Genomic DNA, 20,194 nt, shown 5'->3' with positions numbered 1-20,194 from the left:
ATTGTTCATTTATACCATCATCTCTCTTCCTGGCAAAATAAAGTCTCGGTGGGGAAAATGGTCACAATAAATAATACTACTGGCTTAGGCATTAGAAAGACAAAATATAAAACAGCAATTTGAATTTTGTTGTCTCCGAGATCTAGCTAAAAATCCAGGATCAGTATTTAAACTAAATAATTTCTGTGAATTTGCAAATAGAGCAATTTACAGTTTGCACAATGAGTTAAGTCTTACCTGTCATGAATGAAACATGAAAAAACAATGTAGCATTTGTTTATACATATATGTTACCTGGTTGTCACACAGTCACTGACTGATCATAAATTAAGGGGACGAGGAAGGTGGCTGTTCTCTGCGGTTATGTTCACTTGGGGTCCTCGATGGTGCCCGTGCTAAGGTCAGTCATTTTGGGATATTTCACCTTCTTCTGGTCCAGCTCGTTCTGAGCCCACAGCAGCAACTTCAGGAGTTTAGCCAGTTTGGGCGTCGACTCCCTGTTTTCATAGTCCAGCACAGCTTGGTTCACCTCACTCCACACCTGTGCATCAATGTTGGTCAAAATTAGAGAAAATGTGGTCTGACACACCTCGGCCACAAAAGGAAAGAACTCAGTCAACCCGGTTCCATTAAAAGGTGCTTTCATGATCAACCTGTTCATGGTCAAACAAACTCTTGTGTATTTTTTGCATGTTTGCTTTAGATCTGGTATAAAAGCTGTCAACTGAGGTGATTTGTGTATTTATTTAAAAGCTAAACTACTATTAAATCTATCTGCTGTTTGTGAACTGTTCAGGCAGCGATTATATAATAAACAAGTATTATAAATGATTTGTGTGTCAATAATGTGGTAAACACGGTAACATGTTACTTGTCAGTACTTGAGTGTAAAGTATTTTTCCCTGATCAGAAAGTGAAATGCAGCTGAAACAGCAGTGTGCTCTGGTTGTGTCCTCCTCTGTGTGATCCCACAATAATACCCCCTGTAATAAAGTCGCTGTACAAGATGCTTCTTCCTGCCCTGCCTGTGTTTGTCGTAAGTAATAATATGTAGTACGTACTTCATCTGGGGCCTACAGACATATTCGCACGGGACTAGTTTTACCTGGGGACGTCATGTGATTTAGAAACTACTACCTTGTTTGCGTTTCGTGTAGTGCATTCCCACTGGATAAAACTCGTGTCTCGTGACATGATCTCTTGGATGTGATGTTGAGGCTCTGTGCCACTTCCACTTTCAGAAAGCGAAGCATCTGATTTTTAACAGCCACATTATTGATATAGCGTAGAGTTGATTTGTCCACTTTCTGCTTGTGTTACAAACATAAATACACATATTGCAGCTCAGTTAGATTAAGTTACACACTGGTTGTGGATGCACTTGACTATGACAACTTTTTATTGCTCCTAACTTTCTCTAACATCACTGTGAAAGGTCAATGTCAATGATCTCACAGCACAGCTGTTGACTACTGTTCAATATATCAGGAGCCCCAATCAAATTTCTTATGCTTTCAGTTGTTTGACAACAGAAAATAATATGACCCACAATCACAGAGGTGCCAATTTGCACAGGTCTAAGGGGGATAAAGATCACAGATGTCCTCTACAATTATTATAGATTACTGGAGGTGCCTAGGTAATACTAGTCCCATGCAAATAGGGCTTTGAGTTGTACTGATATGATAATATCAGTCCCATGCAAATTAGCCAGTGGAGATACAAACATCTCTCATATTCATGTACAGCCATACTGTAAAGCATCTTTGATCTTTTATGCTTGTAACACATGCAGAAAGTGGGCAAAGTAACTGTAAACTACAGTAATAATTTGGCTTCTGAGGAAGAGATGCTTCACTTTTGAAAGTTGTTAAACAGACCCTTGACATCGCATCCAGGAGATTATGTCAGTAAATACAAGTAAGATACAGTCTTCGCTTATCCTGTGCGAATGCACACACAACACAACCATTTCTTCATGAACTCTTTGTGACAAAAGGGAACATAAATATGAACATAAGAAGGGCGGCATGATTTTCCCACTCCGTCCACATAACATTGAGCAGTCTGTGGATCAGAACTAAAAAGCACAGGTGCTCAGATACAAAACCAAAAGTAAAAATAAGTATTTGCACCATAATATTACAGGGATAACTTAAGATGTGAAAGCACCCTAAACCTGCTGCCCACATTTCTAGTTTTTTCTGTAAATCAACTAATGAGGTGAAACATTAAAGTGTAACAAAACATCTGGGTAAGAACTCATAAAAACAAACCAACCTTTTGCCGCTGCATCATGTTGAGCAGGTCTCCAAAGGGTGACTCTTCTGGGTTGTCAAAGGCCAGAAGGGCTAATGTTCTCTCCATCTCTGTCAGACACTCGCGGCTCTCCTCTCCCTGCTCAGCCAGCTGCGTCTGGGCAAACTCCAGCGCTGACTCAGTCTCCCTTAGCCTGATTAACTCAATCAAATGTTGCTGCTGCAAGAGTGGAAATGAAGCACAGGCTGTGGATGATGAAGTCACAGCTTTATCTAGATAGAATATTTACCTATTTAACCAGAAATTAACTCATTATGTTAAGTGATGGCCTGGCCTGGGTTATTACCTACAGGGGATGACGGGTCTTAGATGTTCTTAATAAACTTCAATACTTTTGCTGTGCCTCAATCTCACTTAAGCGAAGATCGTACCATCACATGAAATGCATGATTAGGTACGGGCCACTTTCCAGCTGACAGAGGCAGATACTAAAAGGAGAACTACTGATGTGATCACAAAGCTCTGTGCACATGTACCTGAAGATGAAAATACAAGTATCGATTGGTGTCCAGCAGCTCTGGGTGTAAGCTGTTGATGAGTGCAATAGCTTCCTGTATCTGTCCCTTCAGGATCATCTCTCTAATCTTTATCCTTTCATCCAAAGAGTCCAGGTCCACACTCGGCTCGATTCCAGACTCCATCCGAAACTTCTCCGCAGCCTCTTTGAAACCCTCTTGAAAACAGATGTGAAACAGACACAGACAAAGACATTAAGGACAGTAATGATTTTTTCCCCCCTTACTTGTACAATCTGTACATTCAGCTCACAACTGCCTTCAAGCTACATGCCTCACCTGTCACCAGGTAATTCATAATGAGCCTATTCATGTCCGCCCTCTGTATGTGAACATTGTTTAATTTGTCCATCCACTCTTCTTTTGTGATGTCTTCTGGCTTTTCAGCATAACTCATCATTGGGATCCTGGAAAGAGGGAAAGCCATTTGGAAAAGCAGCCAAACGTGAGCAAGACTGACACAGCTTGGTCACAGTTTGTACCTACACGAACAGCAACGTTGCCACCGTGCAGAGATAGATATTGAGGATTGAACACACACATGGACGACACACACTAATGGCAAAATCACAACTTAATACCAAAACAACAGACCCGATATTTCTGCGCGTAAATAACGGTTGGGAGCTTGCTAGCGCCACTAAAAACTGATTTGGAAATTCTCCGAGGCTTCCAAAACAAACCCATTTCCTCCTGGGCAACAGACCGGGCTAGTTAGCAGACTGAGTGCGTTTACACAACTTACCGTGCAAACACAAGGTCCGGCGATTATCCGTTCTCTGCAGGCGTGAGAAGACAACAACCCAAACAGCAGTGCGCGGTCCTGACAGTGCTTTAAGAAGAATAAAAAACTGTAAACCGCGGCTACACGGTCAAGCTTTTCGCGGCTAGCTAACTAACCAAGCTAATGTGATAACCTCGCGATAGCAACGTCAGCCCTGCGAGCTCTGCGATTGGTGGGGGCGGTGACGTCACGGTTGCCGAGGAACAGTTACAGTCGGTGCAGCGATGTGATCTGCTGCGAGGACGCGATGTCCGACTTTTACACGCTACGTTTGTCTGTTTATCTATATTACAGGGCTTCATCTACCTCTTTACAGGTCAACAAATGAAACAGCAGTAACACAGATGCTCCCGCACGGTGTCTGAGGGGTTCACTGAACGGTTTCATGGTGTGATTTATCATGCCCATGGCCCTCACAGTCACGACCTCGACCTGATCTCAGCTCAACTCCTCATTAACTATCCAGGCAACTGCCCCAAGCCTGAGACCCCGAGGGACCCCCTCCAAAACAACCCAGGTTCAGGCTTATGCATGTCATTTTCTTGGCTTTGGGGGAGTTAATTGCCTACTTGTATTTGTAAGGAAAGATGCAACACAAAAATACAATATACTAACCAGTAAATGTAAGTAGTAAGAATGATGCTAATGTTGTTATGTTGCACTCAAGAAATAATTTGCTAAAACAGTGACTTTAGAGGGTCCTGTGGCCCGAATGTCACCTTTGTTCGAATAGGGTTGAATAGCAATGCAAGTCCTAGGAATTATATTCATATTGGATGATTCTGCACTTCATTGTCCAAGATAATGTAGACTATTCAATCTAATTACAACAAACTAATGTAGGCTAGACACCATGAAGTGCAGATTCAACCAATATGAATATAATTCCTAGGACTTGCATTGCTATACCACCGTGTACGAAATACAGCACAACAGTACATTTGGGCCCCAGGACCCTATAAAAGTCACTGTTTTAGCATATTATTTCTTGAGTGCAAGATAACAACATTAGCATCATTCTTACTAGTTACATTTACTGGTTAATATATTGTATTTTTGTGTTGTGCCCTTTATGCAGGGGCAGAGAGGAGGGTTATGGTGGTTGGGTGTGTACCGCATCAGACTTTCTTGCAAAAGACAGGAGATTGCATCCAATCACAGACCCACAGCTAACCATCACTACAATTTATTTCTTTAGCCTAATCGCACTGTAGTTGTCATACACAGATACTGTAGAATGGAGAAACTTAAAAAAGCGGGTTGTCAATTGAACACTACCTGGGTTTTGTTACAAAATCAACCTGGACTTTCTAGCATACATTAGTTTGTTGTAATTTGATTGAATAGTCTACATTATCTTGGACAATGAACCACATGAGCACAAACTATCTAGATTACTAAAGAAAAATAGTGTAAAGTGTCACATTTAATGCAATGTTAAGTCTGATTAAATTAAATTAATTCAGATTTCTATACACCCTATGTGTTTATTCAATTAGCTATTACATATAAATCACACATCTAGTTTTTGAATTTACAGTCTACACATTGGCTCAACAAGATAGAAAAACTTTGCATTAAATATAACCCTTTACATTGACTTTATGGAATACATTCAGATGGAAAATGTACATGTATTTATAATATTTAAACGAGCTCTGTGGAACGTCTGTGTTAATCATTTTTCACCATGTAGGCCAATCAATCCATGCCTTCATGAGAGACTTTGGACTGACATGTCAGATAGCACTCTTCAACACTGTCATGACAACAGCAAAATAAGAGAAAGTCTTTTGGAAGAATGATGTTCAACCCTCCAGAGTTCAGAGACATTAATCTATCTCAAGGAGCACCGAAGCAGTTCTGGCAGCTCACGATGCCTCAACACAACCCCTCCCACCTCCCATTCGTAAAGAAAACTCTCGAGGTCAAGGATTCAAATACTTTTCTTCATCACATGCACAACACAGGATGTACAATGAAATTTAAAGCGACAAGAATCACAAGACAACAAGAACAAAATGGGCTACTGCTGCCAATCCCTGACTAAAATGTGACTCAAATAAACTGTTAAATTACATTTTGTGTGCTTAAACAATGCACTAGGAGTAAAAAATAAAAATAATCTCCATTAGTTTGTATTTCAGGGAGTACAACCGGGAGTGTCAGGGTTTGTAAGCTATGTGTGAGTGGGATATTATGATTTGAAGAAGAAGGAAGTACGACTAAGTTTCCTATGAATTATTAATAATAGACATTTTTCATGGCAGACATAGCAGGAAAACCACAGGTGAAACTATTAACATCAGTGATGGCGTCAGTGGCTGTGGTAAACAGGCTATCTCGTATCAATACTTCTCTGTATATTTGTGGAAACATAAAAATTAGAAAGGTGTTTTAAAAGATAAGGTAGTGTCTTTCAAGGGCACTTGGTTTGTTCATGGCTCCGAGGCATCTGCCCTACTTTTCCTGTGGATTATCCAGGCATGACACCCGAGTTGGTTGACTGTCCCACTCACAGCGAGTCGGTCAGATATTTGATAGCAACTGGAAGATTAGAGACACAGATGAATTGTTACAGTTAAAATCATAGGAGCATTAATTTTTTATAACTTTTGCTTCAAGCTCAATGTGAGATTAGTTTCTATGGAAATACAAGACACAGACAAAATCAAATAAGACCCTATGTTTCCTTTTAGTATCAATAACTGTAGCTTGAATACCTTCCACATCTCAAAACTGCACTTCATCTGATTTGAAATTGGGGGGTAAAGTAATGTGTTTCCTTCAGATAATGGTCTCAATCTCGGGGAGTAGGCCTTTGATAATGAAACTCAGTCCAATAGGTCTTTCTCATAATAAAGATTTTGTACAACCCTGAAACTGAAGCACCAAATGGAGGTCAGCCATCATACAGTACATTTTGAAATAGGCTACATCTGTGCTTTTCCTTCTATGACGCGTGTCATGTTTTGGTCCAGCTCATGCCTTAATCAGTCTTTGGATGTGTGCGAATGCTATGCATCATTTGTCCCTCTTTAAATCAAAATGTTTTCAGTGACAAAGGCCTTTACAGTAGATGATGAACATACTGCATGTTTTCATCAGTGGTCTAAAATTCAATCAGTTGATTTTACATTTCCAAAAATATATTTTTACACAAATTGAAATATTGTTTATTATAATATTAGTGAGCTTGTGCTGTACATTTGTTTTACCATTTGACAGGTAATTGGGCTAGCTGTTTCTAATCTTTGGACATATCACAGAGACTGATAAAGCCTGTCATCTGCAACAGAAAGCGACTAGCATATCTCCCAAAATGTGTAACTTTTGCTTCAAGTCTATTAAAGTTATGTGACTGCAATGTAGTCTGTTTGTAGCCTAACAATAGCTTTTTACTTTGAGCGATTTAATTTACGCTTCGAAAATCACAAAAGTGGCGTTCATCTGTGAGGATTATCTTGCTGAACAAAACGTGTAAGTATCAAAAACGTGTGTTCGCCACAGAGCTTATTTTTCAGTGATATTCCAAAATCCAATTAAAAAGTCCTGTTGGCTTTTTGAGAGGGGACCATGGCTATGCTAACTTCCGGGTTGATATGAAGCTTAGCAGAAAAGCTGTATGTAAACAAGAGCAAACACCTAGCCTGCCTCTGTCAAACCTGTGTCTCTTAAACTAAATAATAAAAACATTATATTTAGTTTGCTTAATCCATGTAAAGTGATAATTTGTCTGTATTTGACGGTAGTGATACTCTCTGGCTCTGGGCCAGATTACCTGCTCACTTCCTGGATCTCCTTTGGTTGCCTGGCAACTGCTCAGGGTCCGGAAATATGCTAGCTCGACACAAGCTAACCCTTGTGGTCGATTTTACACTTACAAAAATACATTTTTACACAAATTAAACTATTGTTTATTATTATTATAATATTAGTGAGCTTGTGCTGTGGATTTTGTTACCATTTGACAGGGCCAAGCTAGCTGTTTCCAGTCTTTATGCTATAACGGACATCTGCAACAGAAAGCGAGTGGCGTATTTCTGAAAAACGTGTAACTTTTGCTTCTGGTCTGTTCAATCAGTGTTAAGTGGTCTTAAATAATTCCCTACTTGAAAACAGTATTAACGTTAGCGACTGCGTTTGTCCACAATAAGCACATTTCAGCTCTGCTCCGTGGGCTCCTCGGTGCTGTAGCTGCACTTTGCATCCAGCATCCTCTCCATCATTCCCTGCGCTACCGTGCACGCGCACGTCGGGTCGCCATGGGGCGTTCGGAGGGGGGCGGAGCCAGCGTACTGCTGCAGCTGTCCATGGTTGCGTAGTGGGAGCCAGAGAGGGTCCGGGTACGTGCGAGATGCAGCCATAGTCACGCTACACTGTCTAAAATTATAACCTGCTGGGATCGTTAGTGTTGCAGCGCATCAGAGCCGACTGAAAGGTGAGACTGAAACGTGCATTTCGACCATTTCTTTTTCCTCGAGACGCTGCCCCTTGCCCTTGAAAATTAGTGCTGACGATCCATCCCCCCCTTCTTGCATCAAGAACAGGCCAGGAAGCAAACCAACATGGATGCTGTGCGCTATAGCAGTGCTGCTGATGATGCTTGCAGAGAGATTATGCTCCTAGCATCGTATTCACAGACTTTAATCCTTCTTGTAGACAATTGACATCGGGATGCGATTCGTATGAAAGGGAAATTTGACACCCACATGATATAAGAGACAGTTTTTTGGTAAAAATGTTGAAAAAAGGGCTGCACAGGGCTTTAAATAGACCACTGCCTATTCATTTGTGTCAAGATGACACCCATCTGGAAGCAGCTACATTTTCAGGAATGGCTTTATTCTTTCTTTTCTTGCAGCATGAGTCAGATAAATCATTTTCTTTTGCAGCATGGTCGGCTGTGTGGATGTCAGTTACTGATTTACTTCCAGCAGCAGAGGCAGTCAGTGATCCTTCCAAGGTGTCACAGTTTAACTATCATCATGTAGAAATGTAGCCGGACGACTGACATCATCGGTGCAATTACAGTGGAAACGTCTGAAAATTGAATGAGTGCAGGGAAATGGAATAAACCCAGTATGTTGCAAACAGAGGTGGATCTTTCCTCATATAGCCTGTGCAGGACAGTTGTATTTAATGAGACGGACCAGCTGTTGCCTGCAGTCAGGAGGATTCAATCACACGGGCCTGACTTTATTCGAAGGCCGGATGTATGTCATGATAAACAGGCTTTCTTAACAATTAGGCCCTGCTTATGAAGCATTACATGCAGCCCGAGCAGCGCGTTTAGTCTCCTGTTTCTGTTCCCAGCTTGTGAGACATCATGGCTGAGCACCAGAGGCAACGCTCTCTGTCCACCGCTGGTGAGTCTCTCTACCACGTGCTGGGAGTTGACAAGGTGGCCACATCAGATGACATCAAGAGATCTTACAGGTGAGGCATCCCTCTTCGACTCAGCCTTCCTCCCGACACGGACAATGTGCGCTGTGATTCTTTTTGTCATTATTTCATTGTCTTTTTGCCAACTTTCTCCACAGGAAACTGGCGTTGAAGTTCCACCCTGACAAGAATCCTGACAATCCAGAGGCAGCCGATAAGTTCAAGGAGATAAACAACGCCCATGCAATTCTGAATGACCCCACAAAGCGTAATATTTATGACAAATATGGTTCTCTGGGACTATATGTGGCCGAGCAGTTTGGAGAGGAGAATGTCAACACTTACTTTGTCCTTTCAAGCTGGTGGGCAAAGGTAAGACTGAGTGAAGGCTTTAGTCAATTTTGTGATTTCTTGTTTCAGCTTGTTATTTGCTCACACATTGACTCTTCACTTCCTCCTTCTGCAGGCTCTGTTTGTATTCTGCGGCCTTGCCACCGGCTGCTACTTCTGTTGCTGCCTGTGTTGCTGCTGTAACTGCTGCTGTGGAAAATGTAAACCACGGCCTCGGGAGGGACAGGACCAGGAATTCTATGTGTCCCCCGAGGACCTGGAGGCTCAGCTGCAGTCTGACGAGAGAGGTGAGACTGAATCACCTGCGTCGCCCTTCCCACTTTGAATTGGTCAGAGGGGGTTATTAACAGGAGGGGGCTCAATGCAAAGGTGCGTTCTGATCGCCTGGTGATTCCCTGCAAAGTGGACTACACAGGGTGTTTAGCCAATGTTTAGTAAGATAGCAAACCGTAGGAAGCAGAAAATGATCAGTTCCAAGGTGCTAACTGTGTAGGGAGGAACTGATCAACTGTTCATCACTTGACAAGCAAGATTACCCATCAGTCATTGAGCTCAAACCATGGAGCTCACAAAGGAGTTTACATATGTCGCTGTAACTAATGTTATCATTATTAATTTGACCATTTAAAGCTGCAATATGTACAATTTCAAAAGAATAACTTAAAATTATTAGTAGAATGTGAAGACATAACAGTTTTGACATTGTGATGCCAAGTTATCTAATGAAGAAAGCATACTAACCAGCTCGCCCGTCCGGGTCCAAAGTGTCTCTGCAAGCGGTGTAAACACCAACACTTAACTGCTGCTCTGAGCTCCCAGTCAGGACCGCAAGCTGTACGGCTATCTGAGTTTACCAAGGATGTTACATTAAATCTGGACACAGTGCTGGAGGCAGAGCCACATTTATTCCTATGAAAGCTGTACAGTGGCGCTTTAAAGTCTAAAAAGCTCGACATCCCGGTCATGAATATACCTGGATCTGCCGTGTTGTGCAGCCCATAGAGCGTGTGCACTAGAGACTTCCACCAGTGGGCCGGCTACCTTCAGTTTTGGCGCCCGACTAACTTGAATGGGGATAAAGCTATTTAATCATGCTACTCTTCTAGACTTTAAACATTTTATTGGCCCGAATGGCTCAAATTGTGATGCTCTTTCTGGGGTCTTTGAGTTTACTAGCTAATGGCAATTAAAGTCAGCAGCCATTAGTGTTTAATCTGGTGATATGCTGCCACCTATTTGTAATGAGTCTGAATTCTGCATATGGCCAATTCATACATATTGCACCTTTAAGTAGTTTAGTATTCATCATTTATTTATTCATATATATTCATTTTTATATTTCTCTATGGTGGACCTTTTAACTAACTACCAACCAGTTAACAATTGTTAACTGTGCCACAAAATCACAGATATATGGAGGAATTTTGTTGAATTTCCTAAACAGACTTTCCTTGAGCAGGACGCAGGGATTGCAGTTCGCAGAATGCAGCTACTGAAAATGTTTCTGTTTCAGAGGCTGGGGGTGACCCTATAATGCTGCAACCATCAGCCACAGAGACGACCCAGTTGACATCAGATGGGCACCACTCCTATCACACCGACACCGGCTTCAACTAACCCCCCATTCCCGTCAATCCTGGCCTGCGGCCCTGCCTGCTTCCCTGCTCCACCTCGATGAGATGAACGAAAAGAGCGATCCATCTTTTCACTTCAGAAAGGGAGCCATGCGGAGGAGAGGGACTAGTAAGCATGGCCCATGAAAGGAACTTATGAAGTCACACCCCTTACAACCCTCCCCGATTGGTCCGCAACTTATTTCCCAAGACAAGAGAAACATTAAGTTGTTTCCTTGTCGTTTCTTTCTTTTTGTATTTCTTGGCCTTTAACCACACAGGTCGCCTGCCCCACTTCCCCTCTCCCACATCTTGCATCATGGTGTAGCATGCACTGTTTATAAAACATGGTCTCCAGATTTTCTTTCATCTTTAGCAACATTTTTACTTTGCAAGACTCATAATGTAGGTGCATACATATGTGCAATATGTTCAAATAGTACAGTTCACAAGGAGGAGGAGGATATTGGGGTTTTGTGCTAAAAGAAAGGAGAGCCATGGCTCAGGGAGGTGCTGGTTAGAGAGATTTGTTTATTTGCGAAGGCGGTCGGTGCCGTCATTAAACCTTCAAGAACAGAGCTGTCATATATTAGTGCAGTTTTTACTTGTGATTTGCAATCAGCACTGTTTTAGTTGAAGATACCACCTGCCATCGTCAGATCCACAGTACGTCTTTGGCACTGTGTTTGTCTTTAGTGTGCCCCCTCCGAGTGTTTTTAATGTGAATCATGAGGTTTGTAAAGGCACAGAGCTTTATTTGCAGACATGATTTCATGAATGCCTGCTGGCGTCACATTTCTACTTTAGTAATTAATTAGTATTGGCTTTTCTCTTCTCTGCCTCAGCTTTAGTTCAGCTCATTCTTGCAGGATAGAGCCTACTCTCCTGTCGTTCCTGCAGCACTGAACAGTCGTCATGACAGTTGTTTTTTATGTAACGTTCATGTTGGTTCATAATATCTTGAATTCTATCTATTATGGCAGGTTTCAGCCCAGGTGGGTTATTTAAAGTGTCATGATTTTATGTCGATATGCTGTTCTCAGACAAACCTAAGAAGAATTTTTGTTTCATTTTGTTTTTATTTTTTATGACATTTGATTGATCAGATTTGTTGACATTGGATCCCTTTGTCTGAAGTTTGTAGGGCTGAGTATCGAATTGATACTTGTATGGCACCGACCACGTTGCCTGGATACTATCGAATATTGAAAAATGTCTTGTCATTCGTTACCAAATTTCAATACCTAAGGAGTTAATATCATCAGCGTCAGTGAGCCAATAAGCATGCAGCATGCTTTTTGTGCCAAGAGGTAAAAGTGCTGGTGATTGGCTGTCTCGAGGCATGCAGGAAAACACGAGGTTACACCCAGAGACAGGGCTCACTACATGATGTCTAATTGAATCTTTTGTTAAAACAGATTTCATAAAATTGATATTGAAAATCTTTCAGGAACCGCAATCAAAGTCGAGGTATCGATGTCGAAAATTTTAACGATACTGAGCCCTGAAAGTTTGGCAAAGCATCTCCGATATTAACAATATCATGAATTTCTGCCATCTTTTCCTTTTTCGTTTGTTTGTTTAAAACAAAAGCCAAAAGTTTTTATTTCATAGATGTCATAGAGACTGAAAGATATTAATTTCATCCAGTTACTGCAAGTATTTTTGTTAATTTATTGATACTGAGCTGTATGAAGCCAAGGAGCTGCAGGTAATCCAGTCAGCTCTGCTCAGAGGGTGACATGTTTTTCACTGTGAGCTGTCTTGAATATGTTAAGTAATTAATGTCATGTGGAAAAAACATGTCACACTCTTCATAGCTGGGAAATAAAGCTGACTACAGAGCAGATATATATATATAATATTTTATTATATTATAATTCTAATTATTATATATGATATTTTAGGTGGTGAGGTATATGATTTTCATCATGTTTTTAGTCCTCGTGTTTTGAACTAAAGTCTGATGACATTTTTGTCCGATGCTGTGATCGTTTATCATTATTGACTTTTTTGAATCCATGTAGATATAAGAAGCTCGTGAGGCATATCATCCGTGAGCCAGCGCTACAGGCAGCTCCAAGTTAAAATGACTCTATAGATTTTTCATACGACTGAATTTGCATATATTGCCACACATTTGCAAATTGCCATAAATTGCCATGAACATCTTTGCCACTTTTGTCAGTTTCATAACTGCTAATAATGTGTTTCAATGGTTTACAATTGGTGAGCTCCCGTTGCCCACCCTCTGCTATTAATGGTATGGATGTTGACCTCTGTGGCCCTTGTATGATGTTTCCTGTAACCCTTGATGAAACATAGATGTTCCTGTCATGGCTTTTTCATTGAGATACTGAAAAAAGCTACTGTAAATGTTCTCAGTTGAATGCACTGTGTGTTTAAAAAAACTATAATGGATCAATGATCAGGAAACGACTCCATAAAAAGACAACATAGTATATAGTGTAACTATAGTGAAATGGTTATATGATGCATTTTTGGACTTTTATTTATTTCATATGTTTCAAATGATGATTGGCTATAATTTTAACTGGTATGATGTTGTATTGTAACCATTAAATTTAGCAAGGAATGGTTTAATGGTTAAGGTTGCTTGTACATACACTCGGCCTATATAAAGTATAAACCTTAACGTTTATGTTGTAGCATGGTAATTGTGTGTCTGGAAGAAAACAAGTGGATCATTGATCTGATTTGCTGTTGTTGAATAAATGTTCCTGAACATTGCGTCCTTATCAGATTATTTCACTACAAAACATGTAACACCCAATATGTTACAGTTGGGAGGAGGTTTGAATGTGACTGACTGGATTTATGAAGGCAACAGTGACTTACGTTAACACAAAAACACATTTAAAATATCAGTAGAAGACAATGTATTCAGTAGTACTTCAGAAGTACTAACACCACACTGAAAAATACTCTTTCACAAGTCCTGCAGCAAGAAACTGACTTAAATAAAAGTATCTCATTATAATCAGAAAAATGAACTTTTATGTTCATTTTTACTTTTTAGTTGCATTAAAAGAAAAGGTGGGTTTTTAGAGAAAAACATACCCGGTGACTGTATAATATTGTTATGTAATTTATCCTTAGATTAATATCTCTGGCTCTGATTTATGCGAAACAACCACAGAAACCAAAAGCTGCAAAATCATTGTTGACTTGCTTCTATAGGAGTCTCATCACTCCGCAGTGTTGTGGCTTGTTTTGCCAGCAGGTGGAGACAAGTCTTTGATTTTACCAACTTATTGTTGGCTGCTAATTATAGATGAGAGTCCACAGACATTAAAAAACAAAACAAAACTGTATTTCATTTAACAGTGACAGTGACGGGAGCCATTCTGTCTGTATATGTACAGTGGTGTAAGTTTAACTTGATAATTTAATTATAATTAATCTGAGATTCTGAATCAAGGACAGGTAAGGAGTATTTTTACACTGTGGTATAACTATTTTTACTTAAGTAGAGGATCAGATTATTTCCTCCACTACTGATTATTTGGGAACTATTTTGGTCTGTTTGGGAAGTCATGACTCACGATTAGGTGCGAAAAAAAGTACCAACCACTGGGTCAGCAATGTTGTTGCTTGAAGAAAATTGAATACTGTTATTCATGACAGTTACATTACGGACATATTACTCAATTACAAGTAAAACTCAAACTCAGTATTAGTATTAGTATTAGTATTAGTATTATAGTTATTTTTTAACCGTTGATGTTGAATGCATTATCAATAGCAAGCATAGATGACATGGTGTATTAAGGAAAAGTAAAATTACAGACTTAATACTCTACACTCAGTACAAATACCCAAAATGACTTCATTACAGTAATATGAGTAGATAGTAGGTAGTGATATGTTACTTCCACTCCTGCATGTGTGTGTTAATGTGCAACAGTGGAAAGTAATAAAGTACATTTATTAAAGTCGGCTACTGTAAGCTCCTTGTACAATTTTGAGGTATCCTACTTATACTTAACTCCACTACCATTTAGAGGCAAATATAGTACTTTTGACTTCACTAATTTATTTGATAACTTCCCTTACCTGTTACTTTAAGGGTAATAATATAGAATCAAGTATATATTACTATGTGCAGGCCGCTGGTTATATGTATTATTATAGGCAGTGTTGTTAAAAAGTAGCCAAAAGTCATATTTGAGTTTAAGTAAAGACATCATGTTAAAATATTACTTTGATAAAGGTGAAAGCCACTCATACATACAATAGTACTTTGGTAACAGCCTTAAAGTATCTGATATTAAATGTATGAAGTATGAAAAGTAATTTTATGGCGATAAATGTACTTTAGTATAAAAAGTACAAGTAGAAGCAAAATACTACATATGTTACATTCCATCACTAACACTGGATAAGATGGAGGGAAAGCTAGAAGTAAACAAATTAATTATAATGAGATCCTGTGTGTGTGTGTGTGTGTGTGTGTGACATGTTCCTGCCTCCTGCGTGTCTCTCGCGCGCTGATTGGACGGAGGCAGCAGGCTCAAACTGAACGAGCTAACCACTGAAAACACTCCGAGGTGAGAGTGGCAGCGATGAACCGACCAGGTAAGACTTTTCTCACAATAGCTTTACAGCGTACTTTACTATGAATATCTGTTTACAAGGGTCTTAGTTAGTTTTGGTCGCCAGATAACGTGTTTAAAGTGTGTTTATGCTGCTAACGTTAGCTCCGTGTGCAACAAGTAGCTTCTAGCTGTTAGCCTGTTAGCTTCAGTTAGCCTGTCAGACAGAGTGAAGTTCAGCACTGAGGACAGCTCCTAGCTCCTGTGTGTATTTACTCTTATGTGAGATATAAAACTGATCTATCTATCTATCTATCTATCTATCTATCTATGTGTCTGTCTATCTATCTATCTATAATATATAAATTGATGCTTTTAGAGGAACTACTTCATACATCAATGCAAAATCAGTAATAATGTCAAATCTATCTATCTATCTGTCTATCTATCTATCTATGTGTCTGTCTACCTGTCTGTCTGTCTATCTACTTCCTCAGCAGGTTTTGGTGGACCTTCCTCATCCATGAGCTTCTCCACAAGGATACCAGAAAATGGCTGTTCACCCTCAGACCTAACCGAGGAAGACGTAGACCATCTACGGATTGAGCTTTCAAAGGTGGTGCAGCTTTTTCGTGGGCGATTCAGTACAATATATTATAAAAAGCCGAAAACGTTCATATGCTTACTGTTGTCTCTTTTTGCTTGTTTGTTTTCTCTGCGGTACAGATGGAGGATGAAATTGAGACTCTGCGACAGGTGCTTTTTGTCAAAGAAAAATATGCGGCAGACATCAGGAGGCAGCTGGGCCTGAGCCCCCTCAGTAACCTCAAACAGAACCTGTCCAAAGGCTGGCATGACGTCCAGACCTCGGCCCCGTAGGTTGCATGTTTATACTGGAAGTATAGCTTCCTATGTGAGATTGTCACTGTTACTTTAAATAGCAGTAAGCTGTAAAAACTCCACTACGCACCTCTGTAGTCTTACCTGGTTTAAGACACTCACACTTTCCGCTGGCAAAACATTTGCCACGCATTGACTTCGTGTGACGCGGTTACATAACTGTGGAACGCACGCTAATGACTCATGACTGTCGTGGTCCTAAGTCGATGTAATAATCTGCCAACTTGTGCATCGTGTGCTCTTGTTTCAGGTATCTCTCAGCCTCTGCCACTTTGGACGACATCAGCCACTCAGACATGTGAGTGTTGGTCGTCATGTTTGCATCCTGTCCTATGAAAAACACTTTTACGGCGTTTCGTGCAAAGGGGTTTCCCAACCTGTTTGTCCTGTGCTCACATGTTAAAGAGGCATCTCTTCTAAGGAACAAGTGATGGGATTTTCCGGGTCAAATAGGATCGGTGCCCTGTTAATAGCCTTACAGCCTGACTTAGCACAAGGAGCAGTAGTATTAACAGGCAGTGGCAGGGGTAGCCAGATAGTCTGTAGCCACTGATGTACACGGGCCTGTTGTTAACTGTTTTATTTTTGTTACGAGTGTGTTTGAATTCATACATTTGTGCTCTTCTGGGGCCTCAGTACAGAAAAATGTCCCAGATGTTTGTCCAATCTCAGCTCAAGTTTCAAAGACAGGAGAAATCCAATCTTCCTAATCTCATGGCTGTCCTTTCCTACCACAGACCTCGCATTTTATATTTCAGATATCCTTACTAGAACTGTAAACTCGAACCTTCGATCGGCACTCAACCTGTCATGCCTGTATCTGTACTGGCTAACAACAGAGTTAGCTTCTCCAAAAGGTTAACATCAGCGTTAGCTTCTCAAACAGGCTGACAACACAGTTAGTTTCTCCGATCACAGTTGGAGAAGCCTTTCCTTTCATACAGATCCAACAACAGTTAGTGGCAGTTATTTTTAATGTAGGACAGGTAAGCCATCTTAACTTAGGAGTCCTGACTAAAAAAATCATTAGTTAGGAAAGTTCTGTAGTAAATACATTTGTGTCCTAAATGGAGTTAGGAAAGATGATTCTGTGCTACCAAAAATCCCAAATATCATCTTAAACCGAACTAAGTTGTGTCACAAGTGTGTTGGGAGTGTCGTGACTTGCCTCCATTCAGGTTCTGACTCCTGCTGCTTCTTTCCACCTGTAGATATATGAGGACACGAGATGGTCTCTCTCAAGCAGGCCAGGTGACAACTTCTGCCCTGTCCAGTATGGGCATGGTCCTCACCAGCAGACTGGCAGCAATGAGGTAACCTCACGATTTTGACCTGGCTCCTACCACCTAAGTTATGGGAAAAAAAGAAAAAACAGTTTTCCAATTTTATTTGTCAATAAAATGATGAGTAATGAGTCACAACAAACCAAAATGAGCAGACGAAATTAGTTTAAGATGGTAATAACAACACCAAACTCTGCACACAAACAGTGCAGAAGCTACTGTTGAGGTGCCTGGTTGGAAAATCTGTCTTTGGCTAATTCATCCAGACAGATGGACGAGCAGGAGACCAACAGAGAGACATCACAAGTAGACAAAATGTCAGAGGGATGCTTTAAAATGCAAACTGAGGTAACTGTTACAGGGACGTTTGGTCTTTTCATGGGATTCATTTACAGCTTGACATTTTTAAAAGGGAACTCTTGTCTTTTTAAAGCTGTAAGCAATTGATGTCCTTTCATCAGCCTGCATAAACATTTCATTTCAGGATCCCTTTTTATTATGTGATACTGCTCTCAAAATCTATTTTATGGTAATCAAACAGTCACGCCCATGATGGCTGAACATTTGCTGTAAATGATGTGTAATTCTTTCTTTTGATGCTTTTTCCACTGTAAAAATTGGTAATTATTGTAACAGATCTTTGAAAACAACAACAAAAACACAACCTGGGCTCTTTAAGACTCTGTGCTCTGAAGTGAAGGACACCACAACACATCGTTCATGACCACTTTTTGAACTGGTTGCATGTTTTGAACTTCAGCTCGAAGGCCTCCCGTCTTGTGTTTTTGTTGAGCCAGTAAGCGACCGTAATCCAATCACACTAGTACAGCTGGACATCAGCAGCAGTAGCTGATAAGTCTGTTGTTCTCGTCTGTGTGGAAACAGAAGCTGGTGTGACGTTATCTGTGTGTCTGTTTTTATCTCGACAGAGCTCTGCCTCTCCCGAGCCCCCCACGGTAAGATCTGTGAGTGCTGAGACTGAACTGAGCTCAGTGTTGTCGAGCTGAATGGTTTGAAGAGTGTGTGTGTGTGTGTGTGTGTGTGTGTGTGTGCGCTCCATTATATGTTTCCTGACCAGAACATAACATTTAAAGTTCAATATATTGACTCTAAAGTGTGTTTTATCTTTGTGCAGCTGTGGTAGCTGTTAGATGATCATACAGTTCATATAAATAAGATATTATCTACTGTATTAAACATAAAAGTTAACAACAATGTAAAATATTTTGATAGTTGATTCATCATTTTATTACATTGTTTATCAAGGAAATTACATTTATCATTTTTAAGATAACAATTATTAAAGAAGAATAATTATTTCATATTAAAAATAAATATTTTCTGTGTAGTACTTCGCAAAATTTGAGGATTTGCTCTTTTTCTTAGTTTTATATCCTTTGAAATCAAATTTTTTATATTAACTCCTAATTTATAATTATGTTTCTGTGTCATTGCCATTAAGTTTTCATTATTATCTGTATTTTATTCTATTTGATGTTTTATACTGTACTCAGGTCTCACTTGTTAATGAGATCTCGATCTCAAAGTGACAGCTCTGGCAAATTGGGACGGACATTTTTTAGTAAACTATTAATCCATTAATCATAAAAGACAAGTGACAGATTCATTAATAATCATTAGCTGCAGCACTACACAACTGATATATAAAAGTTTGAGCAAATAAAAAGCTTGTTTTTTATGCTTTTGCTGCTTCTGCATGATGTTCTTTAATGCTCAAACTTTCTTTGTTCTGCCTTTTCCATGTGACACCCAGCTCCCTGAGCCACAACATAAGTGTGCCGACTATGAGGTAAAACACCATGAATGTTTCTCATTATTAACTGTTTACTGCTGTGTGATTAAATAAATGTTCAGTTTACTTATAACTTGATTAGATTGTCTAAAATATGACAATATTAATAGTGTAGTTTTCTTCACGTTTCTCCGCAGACACTCCTCCACATTTAAGTCTTTTGAGGACATGGTCGGCAACGTGAAGGTGAGTTTGTCCAAACAGGCACAAAGTGTTTCTTACTGTGTTTCTGATTATTGATCATCTGTTCGTCTGGACCACACAGGACAAGGTGACTGGCAGTCTGGCAAATAATGGTGACACCTCTGGGTTTGAACGAAGATCCTCACGCCACAGCACATCACAATAAATGATGTTTCATACCATGTAATGTAAGAATGTGATTTGTTCCCTTGTCTGTGTGAATTTCTCCAGTTATTTCTGACTGTTGTATTAATACAATATGACAAATAGAATGCATAATGTAAAACTTTAATGTAAAAAATAGTCGTTTAATATGTCAATGTGTTATATTTCTGCATGTTGGATACATTGAAGACTTATTTATTTTGACCTGTGAGTGCAGTGAACATATTTTCCCAAATAAGCATTCATTGACAATAATTGTGGCATTTTACAAAACAGAAAGTATTTTTGTACTTTGAATCTTTTTCAATTAAAGTCAATCGAATGGTG

The 20,194-nt window shown here is 39.9% G+C and overlaps 3 protein-coding genes across 7 annotated transcripts; 2 read left to right on the top strand and 1 right to left on the bottom strand.

Annotated features, from left to right (window-relative positions):
- Positions 1 to 260: 260 nt before the first annotated feature.
- On the bottom strand, positions 261 to 7,829 carry LOC311265566 (glucose-induced degradation protein 8-B homolog). 3 transcript variants are annotated; one of them, XM_084367359.1, is made up of 5 exons: positions 7,731 to 7,829; positions 3,114 to 3,241; positions 2,796 to 2,992; positions 2,281 to 2,478; positions 261 to 541 (listed from the first exon to the last, which is right to left on the bottom strand). In XM_084367359.1, the coding sequence occupies exons 1-5, from the start codon at positions 7,826 to 7,828 to the stop codon at positions 368 to 370; spliced, it is 795 nt and encodes a 264-aa protein (XP_084223485.1). In that variant the 5' UTR covers position 7,829; the 3' UTR covers positions 261 to 367. The 3 variants fall into 3 exon arrangements, with proteins under 3 accessions (XP_084223485.1, XP_084223487.1, XP_084223486.1); XM_084367361.1 differs by lacking the exon at positions 7,731 to 7,829 and adding an exon at positions 6,083 to 6,156; XM_084367360.1 differs by lacking the exon at positions 7,731 to 7,829 and adding an exon at positions 3,580 to 3,733.
- Positions 7,830 to 7,905: 76 nt separating this feature from the next.
- dnajc5aa (DnaJ (Hsp40) homolog, subfamily C, member 5aa) lies at positions 7,906 to 13,718 on the top strand. The gene is made up of 5 exons (XM_084367362.1): positions 7,906 to 8,059; positions 8,935 to 9,057; positions 9,162 to 9,375; positions 9,470 to 9,641; positions 10,868 to 13,718. Exons 2-5 carry the CDS (start codon positions 8,948 to 8,950, stop codon positions 10,969 to 10,971), a joined length of 600 nt encoding a protein of 199 aa, XP_084223488.1. The 5' UTR covers positions 7,906 to 8,059; positions 8,935 to 8,947; the 3' UTR covers positions 10,972 to 13,718.
- A 1,745-nt stretch (positions 13,719 to 15,463) lies between these two features.
- Positions 15,464 to 20,194, top strand: LOC311264796 (tumor protein D54-like). 3 transcript variants are annotated; one of them, XM_084365902.1, is made up of 9 exons: positions 15,464 to 15,566; positions 16,021 to 16,139; positions 16,250 to 16,398; positions 16,674 to 16,721; positions 17,635 to 17,736; positions 18,636 to 18,662; positions 19,481 to 19,516; positions 19,657 to 19,705; positions 19,785 to 20,194. In XM_084365902.1, the coding sequence occupies exons 1-9, from the start codon at positions 15,554 to 15,556 to the stop codon at positions 19,866 to 19,868; spliced, it is 627 nt and encodes a 208-aa protein (XP_084222028.1). In that variant the 5' UTR covers positions 15,464 to 15,553; the 3' UTR covers positions 19,869 to 20,194. The 3 variants fall into 3 exon arrangements, with proteins under 3 accessions (XP_084222028.1, XP_084222029.1, XP_084222030.1); XM_084365903.1 differs by having other exon boundaries at positions 15,465 to 15,566; positions 16,024 to 16,139; XM_084365904.1 differs by lacking the exon at positions 15,464 to 15,566 and adding an exon at positions 15,748 to 15,805 and having other exon boundaries at positions 16,024 to 16,139.

This window comes from Pagrus pagrus (genome assembly GCF_965226575.1).
Source record: "Pagrus pagrus genome assembly, chromosome: 11".
In the NCBI taxonomy this organism is placed as follows: domain Eukaryota; kingdom Metazoa; phylum Chordata; class Actinopteri; order Spariformes; family Sparidae; genus Pagrus; species Pagrus pagrus.
This window is presented reverse-complemented; position numbering and strand designations above follow the sequence as displayed.